An 18,870-nucleotide genomic window follows, 5' to 3' on the forward strand; every position below is an offset into this window, starting at 1 on the left:
ATCAATATATCATCTAGGTAAACAATGACAAACTTATCTAGAAACTCCTTCAGTACCTCGTTCATGAGCCTCATGAAAGTGCTTAGTGCATTAGTTAGCCCAAAAAAGCATGACTAACCACTCATACAGTCCTTCCCTTGTCTTGAAAGTAGTCTTCCACTCATCACCCTCTCTTATACGAATCTGATGGTACCCACTGTTCAGATCTATCTTTGTGAAATACTGAGCTCCACTCAAACAATCCATAATATCATCCATCCTCAACAAAGAAAATCTATACTTGATGGTGATCTTGTTGATAGCACGAGAATCTGTGCACATCCTCCATTCTCCATTCCTCTTTGGTGCTAACACTGTTGGTACAACAAATGGACTCAGACTCTCTCAAATGAACCCCTTCTGCAACAACTCATCAACTTGCATGTTCAACTCTTCACTTTCTATTGGTGTCATTTTGTGCACTACCTTGTTTGGCAAACTGGCTCCTAGAACCAAATCCATCTGGTGACTGATCTTCCTCATTAGGGGCAATCCATCAGGTACAATATTAGAAAACTCTTCCAACATATCTGCACCTTCTGCAGGTACCTCCTCTACTTCTTCTTTACTATTCTTAGGAATTATAGCAAAACACATATGCTCATGTTTCATACCTTTAAGAAACTGTTTTTCATCAACAAAACATATTATGGCAACACTACATACCTTTTCTTCTTTATCCTTCAACGACTTCAACTTATGTTTCACTCCATCCTTAGTTAGAGTGTAGGTATTTGCTCACCCATCATGTGCAACATGCCTGTCAAACTACCACGGCCTACCCAACAACATATGACATATGTCCATAGGTATGATATCACATAGTACCTCATCCTAGTAGCTCCCAATCTTGAACTTCACTGAGCACTGCTCATTCACCATAACCTTGTGGTCATCTTGCACCCAAGCAATATGGTATGGACATGGGTGTTTCTATCTCTTCAGCTTCAACTTGGTGACCATCATTTCTGACACCAAATTGTCAGTACTTTGACCATCAATGATCACATCACAACACTTATCTTCACATCTACACCTTATTCGAAACAAACTCCTTCTTTGATCAGGTTCATTCTCACCACTTAGCAGGACTCTTCTGTTAACTAGGACTTCTCCTCTTTCAGCATCTTCAGAATGTGAGGATCTGGCATCTTCATCAACATGTGCAACTCTCACTCGACCTTTTGTTCTTCAATCTGTCCTTCCTTGGTGCTGGGTACATTCAAATGCTCTATGCCCTTCTTCTCCACAATGAAAACATTTTCCATGGGAGCCTCCTCTTCCAGATCCTTGTCCTCTACCTCTTCCTCTCTGATCTCTATTGTTCTGATCATGGAAATGATTGGAATTGTTTCCCCTTTGGTTCTGGTTGCTACTTCCAGCCTCATCCTTGTTCTTCTGATCATCATCACGGCCTCCATAAGATCATCCGCCAAATCTTCCACCATGACCTCTTCCACTATTCTTATTGTCAAACTTATTGCTCAGTTTCTCCTCAACTCTTAGGGCAAACTGGTATGCCTCCTCAATACTATTCATTTGAACCAAACTCAGCTCATCCTAAATATTGGGCCTTAACCCATTAAGATAATGAGCGACTTTCTCCTTATCAGCTTCTGCATGGCCAGTTCTAATGAGAACTCAGTAGAACTCCTTAGTATACTCTTGAACAGATTTTCTCGCTTGCTTCATTCCTTGCATCTTCTTTAACAGATCAAGCTCATAATCCATAGGAATGCATTGTCGCTTCATTTTAGGTATCATTTGATCTCATCTAGTGATTTTGTCCTTTCCCTTTCTATTTCATTCCAACTAAACCTCTTGCCACTAGATCTTTGCATGTCCCTTCAGCTTTGCCTTTGCAAACTTGACCCTGTCCAGATCCTCAATATCTTCATACTCAAAATACTCCTCTAGTTCATTGATCTAATCGAGCAACTCTTCTGGGTTAAGATTTCCTGAAAATGCGGGAACCTCAAACTTAGGTCTTTTTCCAATCTTGGAGATGGCCCTAAAAAGCCTCTCTTCCTTTGGGTTTAGAACTGCCTCTACTTTGGTGTTTTCTTCTACTTCGTCCTCATCCTTGCTTTCATTTCTTATGGGAAGGTTAATTCCTCTACGCATTTGTTCTTCCAATGCTTGCATTTGTCTTTTGAGGGCTCGAAAACCCTTAGGTGTAACACATGCGGCTCTTCCATCACACTCTCTTCATGGAGGCATTTTCGTGCTTCTGTTGAAACCCTAGTGCAAACTGCCTCACAATCGGTGATCTATCTACATGCTCAGCCCAAACCACAGTCCTAGTGTGAACTTTCTCATAGTCGGCGATCTGTTCACATGCTCAAGAACTCTAGCTCTAATACAACTTGATGCAGGGAACTCCCCTTAATACCATACACTCATAACTAAAACAAAGAAACAACAGCAAATGAGAGAATGAAATATGGACTTCGTATTATTGCCGCAAATATTGAATTACAAAATTCCCATTTACAATATGCTAACCCAAATGGGCACCTTCATTACAGTAATTTGCAAGACAGTGCTGCCAACTATCACCCAAAGTTGTCCTAGACAATGTTTGGGCCTTTCTTAAATAGGCAGTTTTTATGCCGCCTGAGAAGGTTCTAGATGCTCAAACTTAATACCTAGGGCCGACAGACCCTAACAATACACATAGAGTTGACCAAATACATCGTTGACAAATTATTTTAGAAATTTTGGTAGCCCAACTTCCGAAGGCTATAACTCACAAACTGTTGCTCCGATTGGCTATTATAACCACTTTTTGGAAATGCTAGCTCTTGATCTATAGACTTAACACTATGCTAGCCCCTTTCGTTGAGTTTTCGGACCTCATTCGGGCACTCTAAGGTCTCCAATGGTGGGCTTGAAGATTTTTCCACAAATTTTTCCATCGAAAATCCAGAATAACTTCTCTAATACTAATGCTTGAGCAATGGGATTTTAATGGTAGGCTTAGAACTCTAAAATGAATCTTCCTATAGAAAATAAGAACATTCTAAGCTCGTATGACAAACTTACTAAAAACAGTAAGTTCCCATAAATAGTAACTACCCTATCTACTAGTCCTTATTAAAATAGAAAAGGTTGAACATAAATTTTTTTTTTTGGTTGATGCAAGATTGCCCTTACACCCAGGATGCTCCTACATTAATGGTCTTCATAACTCGTCTGTTTTGCCCCACAAACTTCATCTTTCTTTGTTTTTGCCTTGAAATGGAAACTCGGATTGACAAAAAAGGACTTTGCTCGTTGAACAATAGCTTTGCCATTGAAAATATGAAAGCCCTTATCGTTCCCTGGCTTGCGTTGCGGTGTATTTTTCTGTGCGTATGGAAAAACATGGAAACCCTTCCTTATTGATTTTTCCACTCGATGGTGTGCAGGCTAAACATTAATTTAACAATACTTTTATATAAATGGCAATGTGGTCATATTTTACGTGGTCTTATTTTGCAATATTTAATATATTGATCTTAAATATTGTTTATAATATTTTTACAACTAAAGTATTTTTTAATTAGTAACTTAAATACTTGATTGGATTTAAATATTAGATTTAATGCTTCAATTAATTAGTTTGATTTTGTCTATATTTTCATAGTTTGGTTTAAATATTAGATTTAGTTTTAATTGACAATGCTACAATATTTTTCAACATTTGAATATATTAATATTAATTTTTTTTAATATTAATGTTGAAGCATTGGATTGTGATTGGTGGAGGGGTGTCACTATTAATAGATTTGTTTCACCTCTTAGTAAGAAAGAGTTCTTTGAAATACATTTCTCAAATAGTCTTACTCTAAAATTGTATTCATATGCTCACTTACATCTAAGGCAACAATGGACTAAAGGACAATGGAGAGCAAAAAAATGGAATTGAAGAGTTCACTATTACCTTTTGATTTGAGATCTTGTACCCAAAAGAGGGATCACATATTTTTGGGTATCATCACTCGCTTGCTCACTTGCACGCACGTGCAATTTACATAATAATGAAATTCTTATGTCAAAGACAATATTAGGCTATATGTATCAAGTCTATTTAGGTTACTATTTCGTTCTTTAATAGTAGTTATGGTGAGAGCACAATTGGACTTTGAATCAAATGAAAAAATAAGAGACTGGCAAAGAGAATATGGAAGAGAGTGTCATGAATATCAACAAGAACAAATGAAATAAATTCAAAGAGAACAACTAGAGAACAAGATGCAATTAAGTTGACAGACAAAGGTTTGGTACAAGAAAGGAAGAAGTAACAATGGAACAATTGGAAATAGAAAATCAAGATGAAACAATTATGTAATTGATTGTTCTACATTTTATGCAAATCTTTGTCAATGATTGTTAAGCAATAAATTAGTAAATGATTTTTTTATTTTTTTTATTTTTTTTCTTCAATGTCTATCAATTATCAAATCATATCATATTGTCATACCCATATTTTGATTAATTAAAAATAATACACATATTCATGCATACTATTCTACTATAACTAACAAGTTTCAAATTATTAATACAACATGGTCGTCTCATTATTTGTTTATCTCTCATGCTTCTTAAAATAATTTTACAGGCATTTCATCATACTAAGTTAACTAATATCTTATTCTAAATGTCTTCACTAAGATTACTTAATGACATGACCTCTTTTTTCCTCTTCCTCTTCTTTTTATTTGCAGCTCTCTTAATCTTACCCCGTAAGATTAGATGTTGCAAGCAATGGTGAGTTTGACAAGACTATGTATTTGTTCTCAACAAATGATAATGTACATAATCATAACACAAGGATTTTGTATTCTTATCATGGTGTGTATCAATATTTAAAATCATCTGTTATGATAACTAAATTTTTATTAATTTAAATTTAAAAAAGTCACTTGCATTCATACATGTTATTCCACACTAACTAACAAGTAAAGCTCTAAAAGATAAATGCAACATGATTGTCTCTCTTTTTTTTAGATTGTTAAAATGATTTTGGTGACATTGAATCACAGTATGTCAACTTATATCTTGTTCAAGTGTCTTCACTAGTTGTGTCCTATCATGTATTAATTTACATTATTGATTTGTAAAAAAAAATCATAAGTCATTGATACTTTTCTTCTAGTTATTTCTATTTAGTAATCTATGTTTAAAATTTTATAGCATAATATTCAATTTATGGATGACTTTGATAGAGAGTCACAAATCATTGTTATGAGCCCAATTGCTTTTGTGGCCTCAAATGATTTCTATGAAACTAATATGGACAAATGTGGGCGAATGATTATAGTCGTAGACAAATATGATTAAAGTTGTTGAGTATGTAACATTATCCATTGACTATACTGAAGAATATAATTATTGAAGATGGAAAATGTTACAAGATTTGTGTGCAATACATCTACAAAAGCATATGCATTTTCTTCAATGATGAAAGAAGTCTATTGCGATCATTGTTCAACTAAATGTTGCAATACCCTCCCCATCGTTTAAGATTATGTGATATACTCATACTCATATATATATATATATATATATATATATATATATATATATATATATATATATATATATATATATATATATATATATATATATATATATATATATATATATATATATAGTTAGTTAGTTAGTTAGTTAGTTAGTTAGTTAGTTAGTTAGCTTTTATCTTGGATTTGATACTTCTTACTTCATTTGAATAGTTGTAATGGGACTTACATTAACCCTTTCATCTATGTAATTTTGATGAGCAAGAAGTGAAAAATAAATTGTTTTGGATATTGAAGTGATGTTTACTACTATACTTGCAATGGTTTGCAACATCTTTTGTTGAAATTTTTATTTGTAATAGTAATGGCTTTCAAAAATGTGTGCCACAAAAAGGATGCTTTTAATTACAATGGGCATGTCATGGATATGTGAGGCACTCAATTATCTCTCAAACCCATATGCTAATTCTAATTGTAATCCTAACACTAACGATAATGTTTATTGTAATTTTAACTAGTATTCCAATAACATTAACACAAAATTCTAAACTTCAATTAAACATGTCATAATACTAACATTAACAAGCCCTATAGATGCTATCCTTTGGGATAACCATAAGAAGCATTATCCAAAACTCTAATTGTAACCCTAATTGTATAACTAACTATGATATTATTTCTAACTATGTTGCCTACATCATATTGCCAACTCTAGCTATAATTGTAATAATAAATATGATTCTAATCCTAAGTCTAAACCCTACATGTCATCTCTCATCGCATCCTTATTGAAACCCTAATTCTCACCATGATCATAACCCTAACTCTTAAACCTACATTCCATTGTCATGTGCATAGTTTTACTTTCAAACTCACCCTATAATTAATTGTAATGCTAACACTATGTATGGTTTAACTATTATTGTTAATTATACACCCTAACACTTCCCATGACCTTAAACTAACCCTAACCCTAACCTTACATGTAATACTACCTTACCGAGAAGAGTCCAATATGAGCTTGAACCATAACCATACATGTATCATTACCTACGAGACTAATCCTAGTTCTAAAACCTACATCATAGCCCTACCCACATCATACACCTTAACATAGCATTGTCTCTAATCATACCACTAATTTTGTCCATCCCAATTTGTCTACTATTAAGGATGTTGATTTATTTCTATTCATAACTCTAAACGGTATAGCCAGACACAGACCCAATTCGACCATTTACCATATTCATGTCATACCTAACCTGTATTCAAAACCTAATACTAATATGAACTCTACTCTACATACCATCAATAATCTTATTGTATACCTAACCATATTACTAATCCTAGTGGTAACCCTAACCCCTTACCTAATCTTTACCTTTCATATTACACTAAATATATTACTAATCATAATTATAAACAAAGCATCATATCCCTAACCATGACCTTAATCTCACCCTAGCCCTAACTCTAATTGTTATCAATGTTATACTAATTGTAACTTTAAACTGTTCAAATTTATTAATACCATGTCCCTACCATGGGCCCTAGGTTCAATGTGATAATGACCCTATTTCTAGCTATTGCCCCAACAACACCTTTAAGCTTACTTGCAACTCCAACCCTATCTCTAAATCTAACAATGACCATTTTTCTAAACTTTATTGAAACTCTAACAGTAACACTAGTCATATTACTAACCCGAACTCTAAGTTACAATCATTAACATAATACTACTCCAAAGTTTGAACCATTCATCCTAATCGTAATCATAACACTGCTATTGACCCTACGTGAAATACTAAATTAATTATTATACAACAATAATTGTAACCATTATCATAATAATAACTTTAACACTAACAGAGTAATTACAACATTTACACTAATTTTTACTTCCACTAACCTTAACCATGACAATAACAATAACCTTAACCGTAAAGGGGGCACTAACCCTAATAATAACCTTAATCGTAACAATATCACCGACCTTAATTGTAATAGTAACACTCACACTAATAATAATAATCTAACATATAATAATCTTACATGCAACCAAAACCCAAACACTAAAGCTAAATACTAAAATTGTTCACATAATAATATTCCTAAGGTTAAATCCTAACCCTTTCTAATCATAACCATACCATTGACCCTAGGTAAAATATTGAACCTAACTCTTATAGAAACCCTCAACTTAACCATACTATAACACTAACCTTAACAAAACCTTAATTAAAAGATTGAACATAATTGTTACCCTAATTCTAACCTTCACCATAACCCTCCAACTACTCCTACATTTAAACCAATCATCCTAATTGCAACCATAATTGTACCATTGACCCTAAGTTTAATGCTAAAGTTATTTATTGTATTAACCCAAATTCTAGCTATAGCGAAAACAATAACCCTATTTACATTTGATGAACCTGATTGCTACTATAACACTAACCTTTACCATAACCCTACCACTAACCTTAGTTGTAATACAACTAGCTATAACAATAATATTAGTTGTAACATTAACCCTTACACTATCTATTTAAAAAATTAAAAATCATATATATATAGACACACACAAACACACCACTCGAGTAATCCCTCTTGAGTTGCCTAATTTCATCAACTCTAACACAAACACAAACCTTGTAAATTAATGAAAATAGACGTACTCAAGAAGATTACTTTCAATGTATTATATATGGCACCGATGATTAGCTTGTACCTGTTGACTTAAAGCTTGCTCAAGCTAAGTCCCCGGCTTCCACCTAACACTATGCGAGCATAAATAGACATAAATCAAGCTAAGTCTTCTCGGTTTAAAATTTTAACCCTTTGAATCAACCATTCTGATTTGATATGTTTCGCCTATCATTCCTCGGGCAAAATTGCTTGTTCTAATCACCATGGTTGGACTTGGCACCTCCAAATCCCATTATTGCATCACCCTTGTAATCCAACAATCCATTAGCTACCACAATTGTCTCGGATAAAGTTTGCATCTTATGTCACCTAATTTCCTCTATTGCCCAAGGTTGCATGTTCTTCATGAAGAGGTAAAAGCTTCTCAAAATCGTTGAATGTGGTGCATTCCAAGTCCAACACTCGGAATGCTCTATCATACTCCCAAATTGTCCATCTATGCATGAAGTGATTGAATTGTGCTCAAATGACCCAATCTGAGTTCCCAGGTCAATACTAATTCTAAAACGTTGCTTTCAACTCGATCAATAACTTTATTTGGAGACTTAAGTTGGGCGATTTGCACAATGACTTGACGAGATGATTTGCCTTGGCAACTTGAAGAGGTGATTGATGAACTAACTCAATTGGGTGATCAATGAAGTGTCTATTTGAAATTTCGCATTAGTGCGTCAACTTAGGAATTTTCATAATTCAGTTAACTGTTAGATAGCACTTCATCATTGATTAATAGTAGTGATAAATATACTGCTAAAATCTTTATATGAAAACATGAATAAAATTTGCTTATATACGTTATAGAAACTTAACATATAACATGTGTTAAATAGTTCAAATTGAGAACTAATGCAATAGTGAAAGTTAAACAAACTATCAAAACTCGAAAAATGAATTTATGAAACGATCAAGAGACAAGTTTCCGAAATTTAGAAACTCCCTATTTTCAAGATGGTCAAATTATACCAGAAACATGTGGACCTGTCCAACAATGTTATCTTCATCTTCAATATTCGTCCAAAGCATATAGATTGAAATCATTTCTTGATTGACCATCATTTGAATCACAAGCTAATAACCACTCCCACTATGTACACTAAGTTAAAAAAATAGATTTTGACTCTTTTTTAAAAGTTTGGCAGTGTGGTCGCAGGTGCACCGTGGTGGTCGAGGATGATAATATTATTTTATTGCCCTTGTATCTTCAAAAACTTTTTCAGCCATATCAGCGAGACAACCATTTGCTTTATCAACTTCGATATTAGTTTTCTGGTAGAGGCCAGTGCCCCTCAAGGCATTGGAAATTGTAGCCTCAAGTCCAGCAGCAATTGCCGACTCTACATTGGCACCATAAAACAAGCGCTGCATGCAGACAACCAAAATATTGGTCATTGGAACCAGAAACATGGGCAGATACAGAATATAGGAAAAAAGCCGAAACAGAAATATAAGGTACAAGGATATTAATTTAACGCCATTTTTCAGTTTAAGATGTATACCTTAAATTTTGTCAATTGAATAGCTCCAAAACACATTGAGCAGGGCTCGCAAGACGAATAAATCTCACAGTCTGAAAGGTGAGTGCGCTCAAGTTTTTTGCATGCCTAAACAGGTCAATGAGTAAGATGCATTTTTTCAGTAACAGAGGGAGAACTGAAGGCTGCCATCCATAAAAAACTGTCCACCTATGGGATGACTTGGGGAAAATACTCATAGTTTAGTATAACTGACATAGTTTAATATTAAGATAAGAGACATAATAAATATGAACAGAATTCTGAAACAACTTAAATCTGTTGCAAAATATGAAAAACTTACTCAAAATATCTGCTGCAACGAAAAGAGAATCTGAAATAGTAAATCACTTGGGTTTAACCCTTCAAAAACCCACTCCTTGCTTCCCAAACTAGCATCGACACGATTAGACACAAACACAACCAAAATCAACCAAAACTGAAAACAGCAACAACTACTTGGACAGCCTACCTTCAAAGGTGGTTTCATCTAGAAAAATCAGACTTGTCTAAAACCCTCCAAAAACTCATAGAAGGTGGTTGCCTCAATACTTGGGCCTTTTCCATCCAATACCCACAAATAACCCTTGCAAAGCGCAACCCAAGTCTGTCCAAAACATCTATTGATATAAACTTGCATCTAAAACTACCTTAAAGATCTCTCTTTCTTGAAACCTCAAATCATCAAACCCTGTGAAAATCAACGTGTTTCCTAAATTAAAAAAACCAAATCCAACTAGGGTGGATATCCCACCACTTAAACCAGTCAAGTTGGAATGGGTTTTTGTCCTCAACAATACCAGGAACAACTTTCAATGTTCATTTCGACATCATCTCGTTATGTGTGCACAAAGCTGAATGCAAATATGAGAACCAAAATTCCATTATATAGATCTAGAGGGAAGAATTAGAGTGAATTTGAATATTGAAATATAAATTATCTTGAAAAAGATCTCCAAATTATTATGGTAAAATAATGAATGTGTTATTAAATAGAGATCATGAATGATCTATATATACAAGATACGATAGGATGTTCTATAACGAGTAGGCGAGAGGAAATAAAACCATTCTTGTGGAGTGAAAACGAGTGAAAAAGAAAGTTTCCATAACGAACAGAAGGAGTTTAGAGAAACATTACAAAAAGAGTAACCCTAAGAAAAAGACAGAAGAGAGTAAATAGAAACTAATATCGTAATACCCTCCCTTAATGGTCAATCCATCTTCACAAAATAGAAATTTGCATGTCCTCAAAAAGCATAAAATGCAGCCTCAGATTGATCAAAGAGCTCTACATGTTTTCCAATGTTGGTCTGTGTTTGGGTGTCACAGCCCTTTTTAACTGATACTTTTATGCTGATCTCTTTAAATAATTGATGCCCTAGATGAAATTCACTATTTCAATAATGGTTTTGTACATATGACCTAAGCGGGAAACGATCTAATCTAAAACAGTGGTTTTGTAGCTCTAAATGGTTTTAATTATTACTAGACAGTGGTATAGCTTGTGTCCTAAGCAGAATATATGTACTAATTGTGGTTTTTGCAGATTGTGCCCTAAGTGGATTCCAGTTTCAGAATATAGGCAATAGCAAACTTAAATTCTCAAATTAATTTTATTTGAGTATGTCTTGATTTTAGTCAAGATTATTAATTAGACATATGGATGGAACCTAATTTTACATACCAATGTGCTCATTGACATAGTATGTAGTTTCATGGCGAAGATCTAGATAATTAAAATGGTTTATCAATGTTTAACCACTTGCTCTATTTGGATCCAAGAAGAATGTGGATTGAACCCGAAGGGAGAAAAGTTATCACCAGGAAAGGGGTTGTTGGATGATCAAGCTCAAGATAACCAAGGATGGTAAGAACTAACAAATAGTACCTAAAAATGGCCAAGGTGTATCAATCTCTAAGCGTGCACTACAACGCTACTCCTAGCAAATTTGTAACTCATCATTCAGACTCTTTTTCCTTGTCTAACCTTATCTCTTCTAATGCTGGCCACCGAGTTTAAACTTAGTCCAACCAAATCTAAGAAGACAAAATAACTATGGGAGTAAACAGTTGATATATATACTTGGATATAGGAGTAATAAGGTTACACTTGATATATATACTTGGATATAGGAGTAATAAGTTTACACTTAAACTTAATGAATACCTCCTACATTTACTCCATTTCCTAACTCAGCTTAAATATCATTAACCTTATAATGTTGTCATTAACCAAATCAGGCTTCATACACGATTCTTCACTCCATCGAATTCTTTCCTCATTAACTTGGTTCCGGCTCAACTTCAAGCTGTACTATAATTGATTTATCGGAATTTCATTCTTTCAAAAGTTACTCCGTATTATTATTGCGCTCCACCCTTGGTACATGAATTGAGAGCCAATCTTATTCTGAAATCCTTTACACTTCCATCATCGGAATTATCACACAGTGTTTGGATAACCTCAAAGAAAACTCGGAAATATTCGGGAAAAAGTTCTAATGTTGAAGGCACAAAGTATTACAAAAGACAGTGTATCTATAGGGGCCAACCCAATAATCCGACAGCAGTGAGTGGAGAGTAGGAAGTTAGGGTGGTGAAGGCGTTAATAGAAAATGTCTTCTCTTACGCTTTAGACAGGACACAAAAACACAAGGATGCAGCGGGGAAACTAATTCTTGGAGCATCAAGAAAGCGGCAGTAGCTCACCTGTTTGGAGATTGGAAGTCTCTGGATAGGATTGTTAGGAAGGAATAAAGAACACTAAAAGCTTCCGTAAAGACTACAGAATACCAGGCAAGTAATTCCGATTGCCAATGAACTGCTGATTCTTGATCAAAAAGTATTCGTTTTCTTTACCATCTGCAAAGGAATCACTGAACTTTAATTAGTAGTATGACATTATCGAATGCATCTTCTCTTCTTCCAGTTAAACATAGGTGAATTCTTGTTCTACTTAATATGAACATCCTTTCCACATTATGAAATAGGAAATCATTTGAATGTCAAGTAGGGAGATTGAATGTATTCTTTCCCCGTCTCTTCTACAACTGTAGATTGGTTTTAACCATGCTAGCTAATAATTGCATTGCTAGCAACTCAAGAGGAGTCGCTCCCTAACTACAAATGGTATAGTCGGATCCATATAACTGCAGACACAACCCCAATAACTCCACAAAACAACTTAATGCGAACTTTTCAGGTCAAACGCAGAGAAAGAAAAGAAGACATTGCTGGTTACTGTGCTAAATTATTCAGACGTTTGACTTCTACCATTTCTTGATTTCCTAAGAATCATCTAGACCTTGCACGAAAACTAGAAAAGAGAACTAGATAAGCGTTCAAGAAGAAGAGCCAGTCATTCCAAGATTGGACAGTAATCTAGAAAAAGATTTAACTACATCACGACTTTAAAAGATTAGCAGAAGCATCTGCAACAACCAGTCAACAACTCACAGGATTGAGCTCGACTAAATCAATTGCACCTTCTCTTAATCTGAAGTAGACAAGAAATTGTTGAAGTATAGCATCAATCGAAGTGATATACTCAGTATATTGAGTATTTGTATTCATGATTTATATGAACATTGTTTTAAGTTTCATATTATTGATAAGAATATATATATAAATGACTTTACTTAACTAATCGGGCTCTTATAATCAGAAGAGACTATTATGTTATGAAGTTCCTGAATGTAATTGCTTTACTACCACATGATTGTCGATTGAGAAGCAAACTAATTGTATTTTCTTATATACTGACGGTGATTAAGTTGGGACATGACCCTACTTGGCCTTTGGCCAAGTAGAGTTATGTCTCTATCGGACATGACTTTGTTGTAGCTTTTGTCGAATTGATTTTTACCATGAGATATCTCACTGATGGTAAATTATCTTTAAGATAAATATCTTACATATATAATATATATTATATATTATGCATTATATATTAATATAATAATATTATATTATATTACATATATGGCTAATATATTAATATTAAATATATGCTTAAAGGTGAATTCTACATATAGTTATTTATTAACTAAATGATGATTAACTATAGGGACATTAACTGTAGGGACATGTCTCTAGAAGAGACATGTCTCCTCCACTCATATTTATATGAGATCCAAATCTGCATTTGAATATCATCAATAACAATGACCATGATTATACATTTGCAGAAACGATCCTAGTTACTTTAACATGGTATTAGAGCTAGACTACAAATGTGAAATCAGACATGTAAGGTAGGAAGACTCCAAAAATGGATTTGTAAAAATATATATCATCGGATAAAGATAGCACAAACCATAAGATTGTCCATGTAAGTGATGAAAAACATAAGCCAATCAGATGACATATCAGAAATATAGTTTCATGTTGCATAAGATTGATCAAAACACCACATCTCATTACTCAACAAACATGTACACATGATATGTAATAGCATCAACAAGGCGGAATTATTGATCAAAGCAGGCAATACTTAAAGAATATGCTTCACCATTTCAGTGGTTGGACCCATCAATGAAACCACAAGCAGACCCATCGAGTGCAAAGATAAATATTACGGAGGACACCCACAAATGAGGACATGGAATAATCCAATAACAAATTGACAAAGCCGCTGGCAAAGATTGTTGACAAGGATCAACCATCATGTAGAATGGAACGAACTGCAAAAAGCCGCATAGATTATACCAGTACAGTTGCAAGTTCCGCATCATAAGTTGTAATAGATAATCCATAATGTCACTATAGAGATTTACGCAAGATACGGAATACTAGCCAATGCATAGAAATGATGATAGAATTTGAGCAGCGGTCCAAGGAAGGATACTGTGTGCAAAGGGAAGAGGTGTGGCAAGAAAAATAGGTGATATTTGTAACTAAGAACCAAAGCGAAGCTAAGTTTTCAAATTCAGTAGGCTACACCAAGATGAAGGAAGAAAACAGAGGACACTCACGTGAACTTAGAGAATGCTCGCTTCAACTGGCCAATAATACAAAGGTGTAATGAACACCGACAAGCCCTCATGAATACCTACGGGCTTCACACTAATTGCTCCAATCACCACATTTATAATATTTCTCACAAACAAGCACTTCTCAATAGATCCTGTGTATTAAAATATCGGTATCTATGAAAGTATTGCATTGCTTACACAAAGATTGAATGTTGGCGGAAACATGTCATGCCGATTGTGAAATCAAGCGCACGAAATTTGTGGAAATTGAGAAATGCTTTATACGATGGGTTTTCCAAGCATCCTAGTATTAAGCAATTCAATTAAAATTTTATACGCCTAGGACATAAGTTTAGATAGTTATATGCAAACAAATGATATTATTTACATCTGTAATTTTGCTGACAGACAAGTTCTGATTTTTCATTATTTGAGTTATAGGTGGAAGCAGAATGTAAGGGCCTACCATTGGCTCTTAAAGTGATTGGAAGCTCGTTGCATGGAGAACCTATATAGTATGGAAGATTGCAAAGAACAAGCTTTCAAAAGAAAAATCCATGTCGAATTATCTCAAAGAAGGGCTCCTAAAATGCTTGGAGATGAGTGTTAATTTGTTGGATGATGTGGTGGGGGAATGTTTCTTAGACTTCACTACATTTGCAGAGGACACCAAGATATGTGTTGATGCTCCGCTAGATATTTGGGTTTGTGTTCGAAATCTGAAATGGCATGATGACTTTGTCATCCGTTTAGAATATCCACACTCATTTTTTCTCTGGTCTAAAGGCATTTCCATAGATGATTCAAATTAGATCTACAAAGAGTGTTTTGAAACAAATTTGTATAAAGACATTACAGATTCTAATATCACGCATGGGAAGGAATATGTTGAAATTTTTTACAAGAGCAATGATTATCAAATTGATAGTGTTGATAATAGCATAACGCAAGTGAACTATTTTAACATAATACTGCCATGCAAGAGATAAATGCCACAATGTGATTCTATTGGGAACCAAATGAAATGTTTGCAAAATAAGCACAAACTGACACATCCATCAGAGGGAACAGATGGAGGATATGGTTTCGTCAACTATCTGTGATATTAATCATATTGATTCAGAGGGAGTAAACCAATGTTGTAATGGAATCTTTAATTAAACTATCCATGAGTCTCTGTTTGATAAATGAAACTTGACGTATGAGTTGTAGAGTCATTCACATGACACAATCATACTCAATCAAGATATTGGCGTCTTGTGGACGAGTTTGTGTTAGCTTCTACTATTAAAGTTGATGGATGTTTGGAGCTTCAATGGATGAAAAGAGCAAGTTGGACCTTAGAAAGAAGTCATCAAAATTGATGTGATGTAAAAGTGTTCAATGATATATGAGTGGGAATTTTACATTGTAGGGGGGAATAATAGGCAATGCTTCATTCCCACTTGAACCATCCTTAGAAAATGAGATATTCCATGACCTTCATGTGCAGATAAGTATTCTTATCTTTTGCGTTTATCTAATTTGTAGTCTCTCTCTTATTTGTAATTCTATACATATTATAAGGGTTATCTTCCTTGATCTTTTCCTTTATGTCTAAGGATGTTCTTACAAGAAAAGAAAGTTGGTACTTTACACATGCTACCAGATATTGGGCAGACTCAACCTAATGATAGTAACTCCATAGACCCTGGTGATCAAGATGGATAAAATAAGGCTCTCATCTTTGATGATTAAGATTATGAGATTCTTCTACATCAAGAGGGAGTATGACACTTCTTCAAAGGCAATGCAAAATCTTAGAAGATTTATACTCAGAGGGAGTCTAGAAATACATGTGGGTGACTGCATGATGTTGATGGGCCTACTCCTATGTATATCATGAGGGAGTGGTGAGTTCAATAGGCATCCTTGGGTAAAGAGAGTTTCTGAGGAAGTAACTAGAGGACCTAACTTCCCAGGATCGATGTTCAATGGGAGAAACTTCGAGATGCAATCCTTTGTGGATGATATCTTCTCTATGAAGAGAAGTTCTAAGAGAAATTCTTTATAATGCGCTCTCCTCTATGAGAAAGAAATATGAGGTGAAAACCCTTTGTACCACCCTATGAGTAGGTTCATGGTGGTTACTATTTCACATATGATATGTAATGAAAGGTGATGATCTTTCATTGACATATATAAACAGAAGGTAACCATTATAAGATGACGATCTTATAAATGGTAGACCTATTATCATGGTTCTTTGGGCCGGATTTTGCCGGACACCATGATAACAAATAGACAAAAGATAATCTTTGTAAGCCGAAGATCATGCAAATGATAGGCCTGTTATTATGACAATTTTGTTCAAAATACGTCAGAAGTCATTGATAACGAAAGCAGTATGATTACTCTAGATATTGTTTCGGACAATTAGAGATCATAATATATGTTATGATAGTGTTCATAACATTGTGATTGTAGTTATTTGACAAGTCACTATTTCAGAGTGTCAAAGTTAGATAATATGTTGTGTATAGATATCCTTGACACTGATATCTCATAAAATGTTTTTGTCACTTCTCCCTTGCTAAGAGGGAGTGTTGAAGTATAGCATCAGTCGAAGTGATAAACTCATTACATTGAGTATTTGTATTCATGATTTATATGAACATTGTTTTATGTCTCATATTATTGATAAGAATATATATATATGACTTAACTAATCGGGCTCTTATAATCAGAAAAGACTATTATGTTATGAAGTTCCTAAATGTAATTGTTATACCATCACATGATTGTCAATTGAGAAGCAAACTAATTGTATTTGCTTATACACCAACGGTGATTAAGTAGGGACATGACCCTATGTGGCCTTTGGCCAAGTAGAGTTATGTCTCTATGGGAGATGACTTTGTTGTAGCTTCTGTCGGATTGATTTTATCATGAGATACCTCGCTAATGGTAAATTATCTTTAGGATAAATATCTTATGTATTATAATGTATATTATATATGTAATATAATATATATTATATATTATGCAATATATATTATTATATTATAATACATATATGGTTAATATATTAATATTATATATATTCTTAAAGGTGAGTTATACATATATTTATTTATTAACTAAATGATGATTAACTATAGGGACATGTCTCCTCCTCTTATATTTATATGAGATCCAAATTCGCATTTGAATATCATCAATAACAATCGTCATGATTATAAATTTGTAGAAACGATCCTAGTTATTTTAACAAAAATAACATTTAGTACATGCTAGTGAAATGGACTAACCTTTGACTATTTTAATGATAACATTTCTCCTAGTGGAGCCTTTAGAGGATAACTACTTCACACATAATGAAATCAAATAGTGTAACCCAAACTCACAAAAGAACTGTAACTCAAGAGGTTAAGATGTGAAAACCTTCAAATTACTTCCTCAAGAGAGAGAGAAATGACAAAAAAATTTAGAACAAGTGAGAAGGTGAGATGATGACTCCCAATTATTGAAGAAAAATCCTTGGCCAAGGTATGAGATATTGGAAGTCACAATAGAGTCACTGGATACATTCTTGATAGGTGTCGAACTAGAGCAGCAAAATGCTACGGGTTTGACCAATCACACTATAGGTGGCTCTACACCAGATTCTCAAGAAACTTGACTTGATCATCCACCATCCCTCGCAAGTAGTTGGGTCTGCTTTGGATATCGAAGCAGCCTAGGGGGGTCAAATATGATTCATGGTTGGGTGGTTAAACTCCCCAATGATACCTTTTCCACGGAACTAGATACAAGCCAAAGACTTTGGGTATATTGATCTTGCAGGAATCCTCCTTATCAACTCAGCCACTTTGCACATTATGTGAGTACTCTTTTTTATTTTGCTGCAAGTTACTTTCTAGATTTAATTAAAAATATATATTTAATTTGACAAGATGTATTATGTTCTTACATGATAGATCAAGTAACTCATTTCCTTTTTAAAAGAAGTAGATTTGGTAGATGTTGGCTTGTTTCAAATATTCATTCTTATCATAGTAACATGAATCGGAATCGTATCGGAATTGGCACGGCCGAATCGAATCGTGAATCGGGGGTGAATCGCCGGTGAATCGGCGATGAATCGGC

General features: G+C 34.2%; 1 protein-coding gene across 6 annotated transcripts in view; it reads right to left on the bottom strand.

The window, feature by feature from the left end:
* Nucleotides 1-9,171: 9,171 nt before the first annotated feature.
* The window catches only part of LOC149567022 (guanosine deaminase-like), a 103,966-nt gene continuing 94,267 nt past the window's right edge, over nucleotides 9,172-18,870 (bottom strand). For all 6 annotated transcript variants that reach the window (XM_089820235.1, XM_089820233.1, XM_089820234.1 and 3 more), the window contains 2 exons: nucleotides 9,752-9,856; nucleotides 9,172-9,614 (listed from right to left, as the gene is read on the bottom strand). In XM_089820235.1, coding sequence (XP_089676361.1) covers nucleotides 9,435-9,614; nucleotides 9,752-9,856 — 285 coding nt within the window. In that variant the 3' untranslated portion in view covers nucleotides 9,172-9,434. The remainder of the gene's footprint in view (nucleotides 9,615-9,751; nucleotides 9,857-18,870) is intronic.

Source organism: Cupressus sempervirens, chromosome 3 (genome assembly GCF_028749045.1).
Source record: "Cupressus sempervirens isolate cs-2001-9-10 chromosome 3, ASM2874904v1, whole genome shotgun sequence".
Taxonomy (NCBI): Eukaryota; Viridiplantae; Streptophyta; class Pinopsida; order Cupressales; family Cupressaceae; genus Cupressus; species Cupressus sempervirens.